We start from the raw sequence: 18,665 nt of genomic DNA, 5'->3' as shown, positions 1-18,665 counted from the left end.
GTCTGCTTGCCCTCCTAAACGTGAGTAGTGGTTAAGTCAAGAATAAAACAGTTTTCTACAGCTTCCACAGACTTTCAAGATACATGTGTATATTAGAGATTTTATAAGCTTCTAACTTCATGTAGTGTCTTACCAGGATTTGAATATTGCTGTGAATGATCTCTTGTTAACAAAACCTCTTATGCAGAATTTACCAGGTTATAGACCAGATTTATCTCATTTGAAATAGCATTTCTATTGGAAGAACTTTTAATCTTTTTGAGGATCTGACATCACAAGCTTATGTTAATGGTTTGTGTATCACAAGTCTAGCTGGTTTTTTTAAACTTCTTAATTATTCCTTCTTTTGAAATGGGAACTGGAGAAATTCTTCATATTGCTTTATTGAGTCCTTTCTAACTTATCTTGACTAGTTTCTTAGAAAGCTGCATGTTCTTAAACTGTGTGTTATACTTGTTTGCATCTTTCATATCTAATAAAGGTGTTGTCAGAGCCTTGGAGGCTGTCAACAAGTCAGACACCACAGCAACATATTGACTTAAAGAAGAACCCTGAGATGTTATCCTGTGGTGGAGGATTTGGACCGGTATGTTTGCTAAATACAAGTACACCTTTTAAAAAAGTTTTATTTTGAATACGCTAGTCTAAACATTTCAGATCTGTAAATCCTTAATGTTGCAGATCAAAAGTGAAACACATGCTTTTAAGTGCGTGTGTTTAATGCTTTCCCATTATGTGCTCAGAAAAATCTTAATCACCTTTTTGTCATATCAGATTACAAGAATGTGTTATTCTTAAGGAAATATGTAGTTACAAAATGTGCTACAGGTCTCTATGGTAGAGAGATCTGACAAAGTGGGCGCTTTTATCACATTACCAAAGCCAGATGTATAGAAGCTATTGGGCAATTATTACAATGAAAAATGCCTTATTAGTTAAACTAGATTTTAAAGATGAGATTTGTAAAAGTACTTTACTTGTTCTTTGTGTTTCCTGATTCATTAAAAAATGTGTTCATGCTTTGCTCCAAATTAAGCTGCTTGCATTGTTCTGCTTTCCCTCTTAAGTTTGAATAGCAGCCAAGTCAAGAATAAAACCACATTCTACAATTTCTGTAGACTTTCAAGTAACTAGAAACTAACTACTGTTAGAGATTTTTACAAGCTTCTGACTTGTAGTATTTTACTGGGATTTGAACATAAACATTTATGATGACGAAGTTGTTAACAAGATCTGTATGGGGCTATGGACTAGGTTATTCTGTTTTCAAAAAGCATTTCTGTTGAAAGAACAATGAGAGGGATCACAGTACTGCTCTTTGCCACACAAATTAGGATGACAAGTACAGTGTTTTTTGCTGCTTTCTCAAGCTGGAAGATGTTTTTTGTGCTTTTTTTTAAAAAGAAAAAAAAATGTTCTTGTTTCTGTTCCAACATTCTGTAGCTCTTGAAGTTGGAATGAATTTAATTTGCATTATCAAGGAAACCTAGCTATTGCAATGGTGTTCATTCATGAGAAATTGGCAGATGATAAAGACAGAACTTAGAATCTTCAAAAAGCTGTGGTCTGTAAATAAAATATGATTTTGACTGTATCAATGTCTAACATTTTTTTCCTTTTGTTTTTGCTAATGATTCTATGAACTGCTTTCTTCTTACTGCTTCTTCCTTTCATTTCCTTCCTTCAGTTGTCTGCCTTTCCAAAGAACCCTGCTTACATTTCCCTTCATACTTTGTTGTGTCCTTATAAAAACTGTGCTTTGGTTTGCTGAAGTAGCTCAGAGATTTAGTACATCAGGCTTTCCGTGTGTGGGTGGTTTTGGACGGGTATTCTTTTTAAAGTGTTTTGTAGCACTAATAAAGAGAAGTCTATCAGTCTGCTTAGCAGCAGTGGCAGCAAAGAGCTCAAAGGCTGTGATCCTTTCAGTTAGGAAAAAGGGGAAGGAGGGTGGTAGCAGGATAGTCTGTGTTTACTAGGCATACTTTAAATATAGCGTCAGACAGTTAATGGTGCTAATGTGTAAATCATTCCAGAGCTGCTGTTGTGATATGGGTGTTGAGACTTCTATCTTTGCTGTAAAGTTGGATGGCTTTGACTTTGGTTAAATTTTCATACTACAGTTCTTGTAACCAAATACAAAATATAAAAAAGGAGTATACATCTGCAGAGGGATCCCATGAAACAGGATGTTTAGGTATACAGCTGAACTATTTTGTTCCTTACTACTTAAACACTGAAGCTGTATAGCTGCTTAGGAGCAGTCTTAGAGCAAGTATTCTATTTCAAAATGCTTAAACTGGGAAACATTACAGACATATCATAGAATCATAGAACCATAGGGGTTGGAAGGGACCTCGAAAGATCATCTAGTCCAACCCCCCCGCCAAAGCAGGGTCACCTAGAGTACATCACACAGGAAGGCGTCCAGGCGGGTTTTGAATGTCTCCAGAGAAGGAGACTCCACAGCCTCTCTGGGCAGCTTGTTCCAGTGCTCTGTCACCCTCACAGTAAAAAATTTTTTTCTGATATTCACCTTAAACCTCCTATGCTCCAATTTGTATCCATTACTCCTTGTCCTATCACTGGTCATCACTGAAAAAAGCTTAACTTCATCTTCTTGACACTCACCCTTTACGTATTTGTAAACATTGATGAGGTCACCCCTCAGTCTCCTTTTCTCCAAACTAAAGAGACCCAGCTCCCTCAGCCTTTCCTCATAAGGGAGATGTTCCATTCCCTTAATCATCTTTGTGGCTCTGCGCTGGACTCTTTCAAGCAGTTCCCTGTCCTTCTTGAACTGAGGGGCCCAGAACTGGACACAATACTCCAGATGCGGCCTCACCAATGCAGAATAGAGGGGGAGGAGAACCTCTCTTGACCTACTAACCACACCCTTTCTAGTACACCCCAGGATGCCATTGGCCTTCTTAGCCACAAGGGCACATTGCTGGCTCATGGTCATCCTCCTGTCTACCAGGACCCCCAGATCCCAGCAGGTCAGCCCCCAACCTGTACTGGTGCATGACATTTTTCTTCCCCAAATGCAAAACTCTACACTTGCCCTTGTTAAACTTCATCAGGTTTTTCCCCGCCCAAGTCTCCAGCCTGTCTAAGTCTCTCTGAATGGCAGCACAGCCTTCTGGTGTGTCAGCCACTCCTCCCAGCTTGGTGTCATCAGCAAACTTGCTGAGGGTACATTCTGTACCCTCATCCAGGTCGTTGATGAAGATGTTGAACAACACCGGTCCCAGTACCGACCCCTGAGTGACTCCACTAGTCACAGGCCTCCAACTAGATTTTGCCCCATTGACTACAACTCTCTGACTTCTTCCTTTCAACCAGTTCTTGATCCACCTCACTGCCTGATCATCAAACCCATAACCATATATTCAGAAAATGTTATTTCTGTGCACTTCAGAGGAGCCTAAATTGTTTCCTTAAGTAGAATCAATCTTCAGAAATGGTGCATTAAATATGGAAGCTTAATTTTTGCTTGAGGAAAAACTGCAACTGATTTTAAAAACAGTAAGAATTGTGTAATTATGTATAAGAGAATTTAGGATTGGAAGGAAAAATTTAAAAAATATAACTTGTTTTTCTCTTCTTCCTTCTAGGTGGCTGATGACGGCTATGGTGTTTCTTACATTATCTTGGATGAAAATTCCATCCATTTCCATGTCTCCAGCAAAGTATCTTGTTCTGAGACGGTAAGGGTCAGTCTTTTCCTGTGATTTAATAAACCTGTTCTGATATCTGCTTATAAATCTTCTACTCATTGTCTAAAAAAAATTTAGTAGGACTTGCAACATACAGTTATAATGTGTTTTTTCTTTTTCAACATCTGGCATTTTGGTGGGATTTTTTTATCTCCCTTTCTATACATTTAATAGCTTTATGAACCAAGGAAATAAATTCTATTTCACTTATGCTTTCAAGCGTAAAGAAAGTATGTGCCCACAGTCCTCTTTATATGCATGTAATTCTCTGGAACTCATATAAAATTACTCATATCTGTCCCATAAACAGTAAGATGGGTGTATTTTTAGTTACTGGGGTTTTGCTTTGATTTGAATATGGCTGCAGTTGTAAAGAGAGAGTAAAATGTATGCACCCTATTCTTTAAATATTCTTGGTTTAAATAATACTGAAAAAACTGTCCTATAAACTGTAATCTGTGACTGAGAAACATAATAAAAAATTATTAGAATAACATCCAGTTATAATGCAGTAGATGTCATCTATTCAATACCCTGCTGTTGCAGAGGCCTGCTTTGAGTGCATTTCAATTTGCCCTTTCCCTTCAGATTTTTATGACTTTAATAAACATTATGAGTTTGTTCGGGATTACATAGCTGAACTAGTTTTTCCTGTGTGTGGCCTTGGTCTTAGTAGGATCTTTGTAGTAGGTCCTGTAAAGTAGCTCATAATTTATATTTGCAATCTTAATTTGCTCCTTGTAGCATTCATCTGACACTTAACTAGAACAAGTTCATAGTTTGTTTATACTTAGATAATTGTGATTTTCATTTTCAATACTTTATGTAATGTTTTAATGGCAAAAGATTCAGAATACTGACATGAACTCAAATACAAAATATTTTTCTGCTCTTTCAGTACTTCTGGTCATACACCAGTGCTTCATTAGTCATCCGCTTCCTGAACATTTTTTTGTTTTCTGAAAAATTAGGTTTTGCAAAATCTTGAATAAAAAAATACACAGATCCACCTATTTTAAAGTAACAGTTACTACATTTCAGAAAGAAATACATAATCTGAGTTCTGTCTGTAGGAAAGTAAATGCAAAATGAAGGACTCATTAGTCAGTAGTAGCATAAACTTGTGTTAATTTATATAACATTGAAAATTTTGTGGTTTAAATTTCCCATTTTATGATAAAATACATGCCCTAACTCTGTAAGCTCCAAAATTACAAAATTTTAAAATGTTCCGTCTTTTGCCTAGAATATAACTGTTGACTGACAGTACAAGTCTTTGGTTTTGTTTTGTGTTTGTTTTTAAAGGATTCTCATCGTTTTGGAAAAAACATCCAAAAAGCAATGGTTGACATCATGGGTTTATTTAACCTTAGTAAAAACTGTACCAAGTGATTTGCCTTATCGATGCCAAGCCATCTCCCATTGTTGGGATGAGAACTCTTCTGAACAGTGAATGAGCAAGGCTTGTTAAACGGCAGGTGGTGAAGAAACTGAGTAAACATCTTCTGATCACCTATGAAAACCTTAGTAGTGCATTGAACATTTCATTTTTTTCAGTAGTTTGGAAGAGGTTATTTCCTTATTTCCACAAAGGATGACTTTTGAAATCTTGTATGTTCCTAGGCATGAAGTATAATATAATTGCATTGTCATGTATATTTTAACGCCTACAGTTTTCTCTTAATTTGTATACACTTGCTTTTTTTTTTGTTAATTTAAAATTAGTCTACTTGTATTCCAGAATCAAAGGGATAAAACACAGTCTTAAATACTAGAAAAAGTTTTATTTGCTATGTATTAATAGCAGAATATTCTTCAATGTATCTGCTGCTTTATGTCAATGAATGACAGAACTTGTGGCTGTTTACTGTTGGGTTTTTTTGTTGGTTTTTTTGGGTTGTTTTGGGTTGTGTTTTTTTTTGGGGGGTGGGGGGCAGGGTGGCTTAAAAGTAATCTCTGTAAAACATACAAAAAAAGATGCCTGCTAACCTGTAACATACCGAGACATAGAAATTTGAGCGGGTTTGGAAAAAAACAACATTGGGTAGTGCTATATTGGGTAATTAAATGTCACCTCATTAGCAGGTATCACATTTTTCTTTTTACTTAGAAGGATGTCTGCCACATTGTTAATTTTGTTCTGTATAGATAAAGAGACCTATGTGCTTGTTCATGCTACTGCCTTAGGAAAAGAAAGATCCTAAACCCAGGAAAAAGTGTATTCTGGGAGTTGCTTTTACCTTGTCTTAGTGGAGAAGAAGGTGAAGTAGTAGTAATGGAGATCTAGTTTTCAAACTGTAAGTTAGGTTTCTGCAGTATATGTAGGCTCTGAGTGTGTTGCCATATGGTGCAGTTAGGTTTAAAGCCCTAATGAATGCACCGGTCTAAATGGCAAAGATCTGTCCCTATGAAATGCAGGAGTAACTTTGTTTCAGAGCTACCGATACTTATGTATTATTTGGTGGTCGTTTGAGATAAGTTTCTGGGTTGCAGGGAATATAATTTTAATTTAAATGCAGGCTGTTGAATTTAGAGACTGATCAATAGCAGTTTGCCCACTTTCACCCTGGAAGGACCACTACTACATTGCCAGCTATCTGAATGAGAAGGGCAGACTGTGGAAAACAGCTGCAGAATGGAGAAGTCCTGGCCTTTTCAAGACCCTCCTGGGCGATGCTCTTGGTCAAGCAGTTTCTGAAGGATACAAGGATACAAGGAGGGAGGGGAAAGCTGTTTCACTCAAAAAAGAGCATAATTTTTCCAAGTGCAGAAATAAAATGGCCACTACAAAATGGAGTATCTTTGTGTGCAGTGCTTCTCTGCCCCAGTCTTTATAGATGTGCTTACTTTTTACATCCTGCAATCCAGTAAAATGTAGCTGTTAGGGCAACTTTTCTTTTTTTTTAAATTAAATGTTTTTAGTAGTAGAGTGAATGCTGCTTCAGTATGATGCTGATTTTAAAGGCCTTTGGGGTTGATATAAAACTTCTCATTAAACTTTGAATGCTTTCTGGCCAGTATTTCTATGTTTCTATGCCTCTTCGCTTTTTTTTGTGTTTTGTAGGGGTTTTTTTGTTGCTGTTTGGATTTTGTGGGTTTGGGTTTGATTTTTTTAATTCCAATCTAGCTATGAAAACACCTGTATATGTATGTTTGAGGTGGGAAACCTTAAGGATCCCAGATAAATACTTAAACTAATGCATGATTACATAAATGTAGGAACTCACAGGAATTTGCCAAAGACATTCATTATTTAATTAGGTACACTCTGTGGGAAAGGATACTTTGAAATAAGTCCTTACTGTGTCTGGTAGACCTGGCATTTATCAAACTACTGCAACAAATTTATAGTGATCTGTTATTTTGGACTGCAGAACTAATGCACTGTTTGTTTCATTTGGTTTTTTTTGTTGACCACCGAGCAATATGTGCTTAAAGTAACATTAGGATATAGAAAATTGTAGGATTTTCTTTTAGAAAAAAAAGGTTAGATTTGACTCTCAGGTATTAAATGTTTAAAGTCTTGTTGTAGTTAGTGCAGTTATCAGTGAAATCTTAGATTCTTAGAAAGTATAATTGGCACAGAAAGCTGGGTTTCATTGCAAACGTTAGAAAAGTTTACTGGTGTTACATGTATCTTTTTAATTCAGGAAAGATCATAATTCCTTAACAGATACAGTTTTATTTAGTTTTCTTTAAAATGTCAACAGCATGTAAAAAAAAAAAAAGGCTTTTTGGATGTAAATCTTGGAAATCCACAGTGAATGTAGGCTATTAATATTTTAAATATTGATATTCGATATTGTGTACATACAATAAAACTACTTGCTTTTTTTTGCTGAAAAGCCATAGGAATGTAACTGAAATTACGTGATTTGAATGAACCTTCCTCAATAGTGCAAAAGTTCTTATTCCAGAAAAGATATTGATTTGTTACTAAAACCTTGTATTACTTATTCTCGTTAGTGATTTAAGAGCTCCAAGTTAGAATTGAGTAGGTGGTAAAAATCAGGTTGGATAATAATAATAAATTAACTTGTTTATTAAATAGCAGTGTCAAATTGCTGGAATACCTCAAATGTGCATTTTCCAAATTTCTTATTTCAGCTATTTCATTCCAGAAATTAGAAACCATTAAGTCCATCTAGAGACTACCATTCCCCAGTATTTACACCATTCCAAACTAAATATTCCTTTAAGGGTTGGGTTTTTGAGGTACTAAGGAAGGCTGTGCCTCACCTTGAAAATCATGGTTCTAATTCAGCCTTTGTACCAGTTGTTTCCTTGTCTAAAATATATTAATTTAAGCTAGTTGTTTATTTTTCTTTTCAGTTACTCTGTATCTATGGTTGATTGCTTACATCTAACACTGTTTTCTACTTGCTTCTGTTACTTCAAAAAAAAAAATAAAATATCACAATTACCACTACTTAGTACAAAGTTTAATGTCTTTCTTCTACACAGCTCCCTTGCTGCTGTTTGTGAACATGTGAAATCATTGCTATTAAATAGCACACTATTCAGATTATTTTTGCTGTGATCTATATGTGTATTGCTAGTTAATAGCAACTGTCAATGAACAATTTTTCTTTTTCAGGCTCAGCAGAAAAAAGAAGTAGTGTAGATCTTATTTTAGATGAGCTTTTTATGAGATACAAGTAATTTCTGGAATGTTTCTGTGAAACAGTCTGTCTGCAAACTAGTGGACAGCACTGGTTTGATCTTTACAGTGAATAATCCATAGAATGTCAGTTGTAAGGCAGTAGATAACTAGTTCAGGCACAGAAAGCTAACATTTTTTAAATGTTGTTTTATCTGCGGATTCCCAGTACCTGAAAACTGCTTTGAAATTGCTTTAAAACTGGGAACTACTCTTGAGAGAGTTGAAGAGGGTTTGTTTTGCACTTTAAAGGTTCACATGCTGATTTTTTAATTGCTGTTTAAAAAAAACCAACAAACAAAAAAAAACAAAACACAACAAAACCTTTCTTACATGAAAGAACACAGTTCTTTCAATTTCACGCTTCATCTTTTAGCTACTGGTAGTTCCTGGTTGTATTTCAAACGTCTCCCACCAAGACTGGATACTGAAGTTGTAAATTGTGTTTAGTCTAAACAAAAATGCTGTATGGAAACTTTGTGGGCACAGAAAATATCTTTTATCTCAAAATGCTGTAGAAAGTGGCCTGATAGGTTTGGAGTGTTTTCTAAACTCTGAATCTTTATGGCACTGGGTTTACAATTCCAAGATTTACATAGTGAGTTGTAGAATGGCCTCTTAAGACAGAAGCTGGCAGCCAGTTTTCATAGAATCACAGAATGGTTGAGGGTGGAAGGGATATCTGAAGACATCTGGTCCAACCAGATCATTGCCCAGGACTATGCCCAGAGGACTATGTCACCTGCACAGTAAAAAAGTTTTCCTGGTGTTCAGAGGGAAACTCCCATGTTTCAGTTTGTGCCCTTTTATCCTGTCACTGGACACCATGGAAAAGAGCCTGGCTCATATTTTTTTTGTACCTTTCCTTCCACTGTATATCCCTAGGCTAAACAACCACAGCTCTCTCAGCCTTCCCTCAGAGGAGGATGCTTCATGGATTATATAAAATAATTATACCAAATATACAATATATAATAGAATACACTATATAACTATACCAATATATTAAATATACTATACCAGAAAATCCCTTACTCAGTTCGGATTAATCTTTGACTCCTTGTAATACAAGATAATATGCAAGGGAAATTGTACCTTCAATTCAAAACAAACAAATACCCCCAAACCCCCAACCTAATTTGCAGGCTCTGTGTATGTGCGTGCGCTCTCTGTTGCCTCTATTGAGTGCTAGATTTGTCCACCTTCATGTGCGCAGGATGCGAACGGCACTCTGGCGCATACCCACCACCCTGTAAGGTCTGGTGCCAGGTCTTCTCTTCCACCTCACTGCCGGAGGGGCGCTGGCTATGAGGGATGGGGAGGAAAAGGATAGAGACGCCTTCTGCTGAGGGCCCGGAGTGGAGGTGGTGCCTGCCACTTTCCAGTCTGCCCTGAAAAATTACATGGTCATACGGGGTGAGAGGATAAAGGGCAGCCAGACCTTATGAGTAGGGCTTGTCTCCCTACTCTGCCCCACCCCACAGCTGTCCCGAAGCTGGTAGTGGTTGATGCATCTGAGTCAGAGAGACTTGAGTCTTCAGGGGGCTGCTATATCCCAGTCCAGTCTGGGTAATGAGTAGCTTGACCCTCCCCATATTGCTTTAGTCTAAATCAAAAAAATAGTAGCAATGACTGTGCAGGTTGATCTTGGCCTGTCTTTAATGGTGGCCTTTTGCTACTCTGGGTAGAGGTGCTCTGGCTTGCATTCTCTGTAGCTGGCAATAGTGATATGGAGAGCACAGGTAAGGTTTGGTCTTAATGTGCTACTTACTGACACAAAACAGCATAAATGTACTATGTGAAAGTTGATTGAATATTTTTTTTTTACTACTAAAGCCAAGTGGCAAAATTCTGATTTAAGTCTGAATTATTAATGTGTTTAAAAGTTACAAAGAATGTGTTCTTATGGTAAAAGCAGCTTTTTTGTGTTGGTATGGTGGCTTATATTTTCTGAAAACTAGGTTCAGAACCCAAACAACCTTTTCCAGCATTATGTTTTTAAGTTTCACAGTTACATGTTAATTGATTTAATCTTCAATATCATATATATGTGTTGTTCAGTTGAGACTATTTTGTTCACTTCTAGATAGAAAAAAATGTTCAAATAAATACTGAAGTAGAAAATTTAATTCTCTTCAACAACAATTAACCAGTTGACAGTATGTTCATGACTGTGGAGAATCAGATACTGCTTGATGTAAGATGGGTAACAGATGGTGAACTTGTAACTAAAATATTTAGGAAAAGTAGTTCTGAAAACTTTAACCTGAAAACTGCAGTAGTTAATAATCCCATTGAAGAAGGATTATCTTGTCAAGACAATAATTTATGCACCGTAAACATCATTAGTATCCACTCACCATTGAAAATCAAAATACAACAGTAAAAGTTGAAGTACATCTGTATGGAAACAGCAGCTTTGTTGAGGGAGATCTTGAAAAATATAAGGAATTAAATCTTCCAGAAGAGGCTGAACATACTTATTCACCTTATCTGCTTTCAAATGCTGCCTACATTCTTTCTTTCTATAGCAGTGCAGCATAAAAATTCCAGTGTTTCAGTTTTCAGTGTTTTCTCTCCAGAAGGGAACAATCAATCAAAATCTCAGAATGATAACAATAAGATTAAGTGCAATAAGAATTTATATCTATGCTTTTTTTGTGACTTAGATGTGGGGAATCACAACATTAAAACTTACATGGGATGCACATGCTGTTTAAAGTTATGTCATTAATTTTATACTGGAACAAATTTAGTAGTAAATACAGAAATACATTTTTTGCTTTTATTGAAAGAAATTAGCATGTAGTGTGATCATATGGTTCTGACTGCTGTTCTTTTATGTCAATGCCGTATTTTAAAATGGCTGGGTAGTTCTTTTACTCATTAAAAAAAATCTTGCCACATCACAAACATACCCACTTTGGTTCTATATATTACAGTCTGTATTAACAACTACTAGGTAATAGTACAAGGTACAAATATTATATTAACTTTTGCTCTTTAGTTCCTGTCCTGGTTTAGAGCCAGGATGAAGCCAATTTTCTTCTTACTGATTTTTTTCTTTTTTCTTCAGTGAGCTCTCTTTATCTAGCAGCAAGTTTTCCAGCGAGTGAACTGATAATGCTGGAATGTTTATGTTACTGCTGAGACATCAAGCTGGACTTCAGACTAGACATTAGAAAGAATTTCTTTACCAAATGAGTGATTGGACACTGGAACAGGCTGCCTGGGCAGGTGGTGGAGTCACCATCCTTGGAAGTGTTTAAAAGAAATAAAAATACAGTGCTTAGTGACATGATTTAAGCACTGAATGGGTAGATTAGGTTATGATAGGTGATTTAGGTTATGCTTGGACTTGATGATCTTCAAGGTCCTTTCCATCCAGGATGATTCTATGATTTTATGTTCAGCCTGGCTCTGGGGTGACCTTATAGCAGCCTTTCAGTACCTGAAGGGGGCCTACAGGAATTTTGGAGAGGGACTTTTTTTTAAGGGCATGTAGTGATAGGACAAGCAGGGATGTTTTCAAACTGAAAGGGGGTAGATTTAGATTAGACATTAGGAAGAAGACATCCTATGAAGACAGACTAAGAGAGTTGGGGTTTTATTCAGTCTGGAGAAGAGAAAGCACAGAGGAGACCTTATTGTGGCCTTCCAGTATATTAAAGGGGCCTACAAGAAAGCTGGTTAGGGACTTTTTAGGATGTCTGGTAGTGGTAGGACTAGAGGAAACAGATAAAATTAGAGGTGAGTAGGTTCAGATTAAACGATAAGAAGTTCTTCCCCATTGTTGTCAGTTATTAACTGAAATAAGTAATATTTGGGGAAAAAATCACATTTGGGAAAAAAAAATCACATAAAAGAGAACATAAGGGACATGCAGAATAAAAACAAGGCCTAGATTACAGTGAAACAGTAAGAATTAGACAAAACTAGATACCAGTTAAAGAAAAACACTGTCCCAGTAGTGAACAACCCAGCCTTGTGACAGGCCTGCAGGACACCTGCAAGACAGATAAAAGGGATGGAAAGAAGCACTCCCCACAGCTTATCTTGGTTACACCTTTGAGCACTGGGGGAAAACACATTGAGTAATTGAAATCACCATATTAATATATTAATGAGCCACTAGCATACTAAATTCAGGCCAGAAGGACCCCTACTAACAGCAAGTCCCTTACTCTTTGAGCATGCACAGTAGAATTCCTGAGCATTGCCACTTCAAATGGAAGTGACGACGTAGTTGACCATTTGTATGTGTGAGTGATAGAATAAAGTTAGAGATCAAGTTCTTTCTCATATTTTTGGGTATAAAAGTAGCACTTGTATTTTGGGAAACCGAGCTTGCTTTGTGGAATACCACCCTGCTCCCTTTTCTGCACAGAACTGGATATTTAAGCAAGTATCTCAACTCTGTGTGGGTCAGCTTCTTGCACACCAGGTAATGGACCCCGCTTTCAGAACAACATGAGTCTGGTGAGACCCTGGAATAGGTTGCCCAGAGAGGTGGTGGAAACCCCATCCCTGGAAGTTTTCAAGGCCAGGCTGGATGGGGCTCTGAGCAACTTGATGTAGTGGGACGTGTCCCCGCCCATGGCAAGAGGGTTGGAACTGAATTAATCCAAACCATGGGTTGGTCATATCTGATTCTTACGTGGTTTATGTCCTTAAGGAGCAGCAGTGGGAGATAAGTCAAAGCTCATGTACCTATCACCAGTTATCATTTATTTTATAACTGAAATATTGCTAGGTGCTTCAGTATAATAAAAATTATGTAATAGTTCTATTGAATTTATTTATAGTTTTAAATATACAGATTACTTTCCTTATAAAGCACATTTGGCATAAACTCCTGCATATATTTGTATTTACCTTCCCTTGCCACCAAGTGTCCCTGTTTCTCTGTATAGGAAGAGCAGCAGTGAACGTTATGAGTGTACCTTAACAATGGAATTCAGAATGCCTCGCTAATGTTTACATAATTATATGAACATGAAATGCAATCCACTTTTAAACAAAATGGTTTCTGAGGTTCTAAAATTAATGATATTTAGATAGATTAACACATTTTCATGTGAGCAGCAACCAAGTTATTGAGTGCAGTTTAGTTTTAATTTTAATAAATATTTCTTTACCTAAATATAGCTTCCTCAAAAACATTCTTAACATGGTTTATTTCATTACATATTATTGTAATTTTATTAGAGTAGTGCATTTTTATGGCAATGTAAAAACAAAGCCTTTTAATATTAGGCATCATACAAGCACAAACATTGCTGTCAATATTAATAGGTGCTGAGTGTACGCATCTCTCAGGAGATGCTCCAGGTATGGAGCCTGTTTACTTATATTTGTCAGAAGCCATCAGAATAGTAAACCAGGTACATTCAAGTTAAACATCATTTTCCTTTAAGAAATTAAAACTCATTTATTTGCAGCAATGTTAGTGGGTTCTTCTGTCAGAGGTATTTTTGTGTGATCAGATTTTATTCTTGTGTTTTGCCATGAGTAAAGTGTTTCCTGGAAGGAAAACTTCTACCTCCTTCATGGGCACTATTTATGGTAGAGTAAGTTTGTATTCAAAACTAAATTGTATGAGAAAGTTATAAGAGAGGACAGCCTCAGGTGATTTTATTCTTTAACAAAAAGCAGCTGAAGATACCAATTTGCATGTGTGCTTAATTAGAAAAATATTTATGCATAAATGAAACTTTCTACACTGTGAGTAGTTCTGCTGTCTTCAGGTAAATGTCTTCTTTTCAGATATGAACAAACCTGTAAAAGCTGCACTGAGGCAGTTTTTGCCTTTTCCAGGTGACTGGTTCTGAATGAACAACAGCTAAAGCTTTATCCTTTAAACTTGTTAAGTACTGTGGGACAACAGGACAGACCCTGTTAAATCTAACTAAAGGAATGCAGTCCTGCCAGTCTGCCTACTGCCACCCTTTTGTGGCCTGGGATTGTAGCAATAAGTCAGAACCATGGAAAAAATTATACCTGTGCAATTTGCATCAAAAGACCGGTCCTTTTCCCCTCCCTTAATAAGTAATAAGAAGCCATCGCTCCAAAAATTACTTATGTCCTAGTCCCATCTCGTCAATTAGTATAAATTAGTCCTTAGAATCCTCTCTTTTTTTGGAGGAGGAGTTCAACAGCTATTTGAATGGGTCAATGGGCCTGAATTGTCTCTTCTCCCCCAAAAGGGGACGTTTTGGTAAGGTTTGTACCTCTTGTCACCAAATGTGAGAAAAAATTACTTTCTACACCAATGTGATGCAGATAAGCAGACACTTCTTTATTGATGTGCAGAGGATATGGGCAATAACTCCTCCTAGCATATCCTAAGTTGCATTACAATCAACAGGTTTTTATATATTAAATTTCTATTGTCTAAAATATTTAACATAAAAATGCATATAATGCTCACTTTTAATTATTCATTAAGTTTAGCCTTTGCCTTGATTGGCCCCTTCAAGTTACGTAACTTCTTACATATTCATTTCTAACAGAAATCATTGGTCACCCTATTGATTGTAGTCCCTGATAATCAAACCAGGTTGAGAGAGGGAAAGGGGATATTCAAGTAGCATAACTGGTTACTGTGACTTTGGCTAACGTGTGATAGGTTCAGGATTTATTATTGTGTTATTCTTTCCATGGTAGCTGCTTAAGCATAATATCTTAGTCTTTATGCAACACTAGACCTTAGCTACTTGTTATGTACCGCTTGGGTAGTACATGTGGTTTCTGTGACTACTGAAGTAAAACATACCCACTCCTGCTCCCAGTATGATTCCTATACGAACAGTTTCTCCTAAAAGCCTTGTCTTGGTTGGGCCTTCTAAATACTCAAAATTTGATCAATTCAGTAACATTTCCCCCCTTTGAAAGTTTTGAAAATTATTTCAATACTTTCACAAAAAAACCAAACAAACAAATAAAATCTACGCTTTTGCTTCACTATATGCTAGTGGGAGCCTTATTACCATTTCTCTTAACTGGTTCAGTGTAAGAACAATATCCTCTATTGCTTTCATCACAGGTTGGTCTACTACAAAGAAAACACATCTGAGCTGATAGATCTCTTATTGATTCAAAATAAGAATTTGGTAACTTTTGGCAATCAGCTCTATTCCCTGGTGTTACGGTTTGGGAGAACCTGGCACGATGTTGGACACCTATAGAGAGGGTCCTTAGGACCCTGAGAGACTGAAAGGGATCAGCATTCCCACTCACTTCCTGTCACAGTCTATAAAAACTAGGAGACCCGGAAGTCCCTCATTTCTCTCTTTGCCCTTTTTTGTCCGCCGGGTTTGCTGCTGGTTCCTTCGGTTTCCCACATGGTCAGTCCAGAATCCAACTGCATCGAGTGCTGTGAGAAGCCATGGACCTCTCCCCTGGAGCAGCCCTGCCTTTCCCATATCCCTGCCATCATCAAGATCAGTTTTGTATATAAATATTTATCTGTTCTTCCCCCACATTTTAACCTTTTTTCCTTGTGTTATAGTAAATTCGTGTGAGTAACATTTGTTGTGCCAATGAACAGGCCCAAACAGATCCTTCAGCGAAGCACAGTTTATTTACACTCTTGCAAGAATGGATGACCTAAACAAGTAGGCACACCCATAGTAAGGTGAATAACGGTTTATATTCTCGATTCCAATGCAAAGTTCCCTCCCCTGTTTCCCCACTGACTGGGTAGTCCAGGGTTTACAGCCTATCTGATGCTTCTAAATATCCCATAAGTTTCCCACCCCTGTTTGCACATTCCATTCTAGCAGTTTACTTTTTACCTTTTAAGGTATAATTCTGACTTTTCTTGCCCCCTTGGCTGTCTTCCCAATTACCAAAATGATCTATACCTATTGTTGTCATCCTGCCCCGAGGAGCAAGATAGAAGTGGCTTTGTTCGGTCTTATCTCGGCCATAAATCCTGCTCCATGTTTGGATCCCCCAGATGGAGCCCAATTAAGTCCCTCAGTTTCTTGGATCGTAAACCGCTCCAGGTGTCATTGGAATGTGCAGATATCTCACTTCTCTCTTAAACAAACTATGATATTCCTAACACTAGGATATATATATATATATATACACACATATATATACACACACACACACATATATATATATAAAAACACAACAATATGCTTCTAACACTAGGATGTGAAAACAACACTAAACCCAACACTATGCTTCTAACACTAGGATGCAAAAACAACACTACATTTCATTTCTAACATTTGTTTCTAGTTTCAATTTCCAAAGTTCAAGTCTCTCTTCCTTATTCCCCTTCTGTCTCCCCTTGGGAGGGTAATAGAGAGCAATTCTGTCCTCTTGGCTTTTTGGGGATTCACCTTTAATATTTAAACCAGGACACCTGGGTATTTCCACCTTTTCTGAATATTTTCTATTTGTTTTCTCTATTCAACATGGGGAACTTGTTTGCAGTGGGTAGTCTCATTTTTGTGCTTTAAATTGGTCAAATTCATTGTTAAAATTCCCCATGGAACTGATTCACCTACTGCTCTTGGCACTGGTAGGCAAGCAGTAATCTGTGTTAGGTTCTGCAAGTTGGCAAATTCTTTAATCAGGCCAACCATCAAATTTTCTTCTGGTGCTTTCCTTGGGAGGTGTATCAGCTGATCTGTTTCTATCTGCCTTTTGTTCCTTGTGCTCTAACTTACCATAATTCTCAGTTTCATTTTGTTTCTCAATTTTGGTCTCAAACCAGGCTCCCACCAGCATTAGTCTCCAAATCAAAATAAGACCAATAACAACAATCCCAAACTGGTATGTAAATTCAGACATGTTTTAAGGTTAATTTTAAGGTTTCTGTATCTCTAATTGATGATCTTCCATGAAGGGGACGCCTTCTTTGCTCTGGTGTAGTGGATCCACACCTCTGATTCTGTGATCTTGATAGCTGTAAAGGTAGTTAGCAGCACCTAAAAGGGTCCTTTCCAGTGTTCCTATAAAGGTTCAGAGGTCCATGTCCTTACATAGGCGTAGTCTCCAGGTTGAAAATGTACTGGATTTTCGAATGGCAGGGGTCTGTTTCACACCGCAGTGTTCGGAAGTGCAGTTAAGGATTTTCCTAGAGAAAGCAGACAGTTATACACATCCTGTTTTCCTCTTACATGCATGTTTGGATTTGGTTCTGGGTATTCATATGGTTTCCTACATATTAATTCATAAGGACTGACCAAGGTACCACTTTTTGGCTGTACCTGATTCGCAGCAAGGCCAATGACAGTACCTGAGGCCACTTCAAATTAGTTTCTTGACATATTTTGCTAATTTGTCTTTTTAGTGTCTGATAATCCTTTCTACTTTTCCACTAGATTGTGGCCTCCATGGTGTATGCAAATCCCAAGTGATTCCCAGGGCTTTGCATACACTTTGCATACACGTCAGCAATAAAATTGGACCTCTGTCCAAAGAGATCCCAATAGGGATTCCAAACCTCAGTATTATTTCTTGTAATAGCCATTTTACAACCTCTCTTGCCTGTGAAATGCGACAAGGAAGGGCTTCTGGCCATCCTGTAAGTGTCAACCCCCACCAGAATGTATTGGTACCCATTTTGTCTGGGTAGCTCTGAAAAGTGTATTTGCCAATAATCACCTGGTTCTGTGCCAGATTTGAGCTTACCCATCTGAACTTTTTTCATCACTGGATTATTCTTTAAACACACATCACATTTTACAATTATCATTTTGGCTATCCCTAACATTTTGAATAATACCACTTGCCTTTTTAAAAGGGTAACTAAGGCTTCCACAACCCCATGACATTCTTGGTGTTTTGTCAGAATTACTTCTCCCATTAGGAGAGGTGGTATTACAACATGCCCATTAGGTGTGACCCACCATCCAGCTGAATTTTTCTTTGCATCCAATAATTTTTCTAACTTACCATCTTCCTCTGCGTATTTAGGTTCTTCCTTCAGAAGGGTTATTGTTTTGGTTGGAATCAAAGCCATTGCAAAGACTTTTCTCTTGCCACCTTCCTGGCAGCTCTATCTGCTAAGTTATTCCCTCCAATCTCTTTTGTATTTCCCACCTGATGTGCCTTACAGTGCATGATTGCCACCTGGGTAGGCTTTTGAACAGCTTGCAGTAAATGCAAATTTTCGTTTTGATGTTTAATATTTGATCCTTGGGAGGATAATAATCCTCCTTCTTTCCACAGGATCCCATGGACATGTACTACCCCAAAGGCATATTTTGAATCAGTCCAAATATTCACCTTCTTTCTTTCAGATAATTCAAGGGCCCTGGTTAAGG

General features: G+C 37.3%; 1 protein-coding gene across 8 annotated transcripts in view; it reads left to right on the top strand.

The window, feature by feature from the left end:
• CPT1A (carnitine palmitoyltransferase 1A) overlaps positions 1-18,665 on the top strand; it is an 86,976-nt gene that overhangs the window by 36,184 nt on the left and 32,127 nt on the right. For 7 of the 8 annotated variants that reach the window (XM_051620268.1, XM_051620269.1, XM_051620266.1 and 4 more), the window contains 2 exons: positions 482-586; positions 3,615-3,707. In XM_051620268.1, the coding sequence (XP_051476228.1) occupies positions 482-586; positions 3,615-3,707 (198 nt within the window). Of the gene's footprint in view, positions 1-481; positions 587-3,614; positions 3,708-5,021; positions 8,146-18,665 lie in introns of those variants that run through there. The other variant, XM_051620267.1, reaches the window with a different exon arrangement.

This window comes from Apus apus, chromosome 5, assembly GCF_020740795.1.
Source record: "Apus apus isolate bApuApu2 chromosome 5, bApuApu2.pri.cur, whole genome shotgun sequence".
Classification (NCBI taxonomy): Eukaryota; Metazoa; Chordata; class Aves; order Apodiformes; family Apodidae; genus Apus; species Apus apus.
This window is presented reverse-complemented; position numbering and strand designations above follow the sequence as displayed.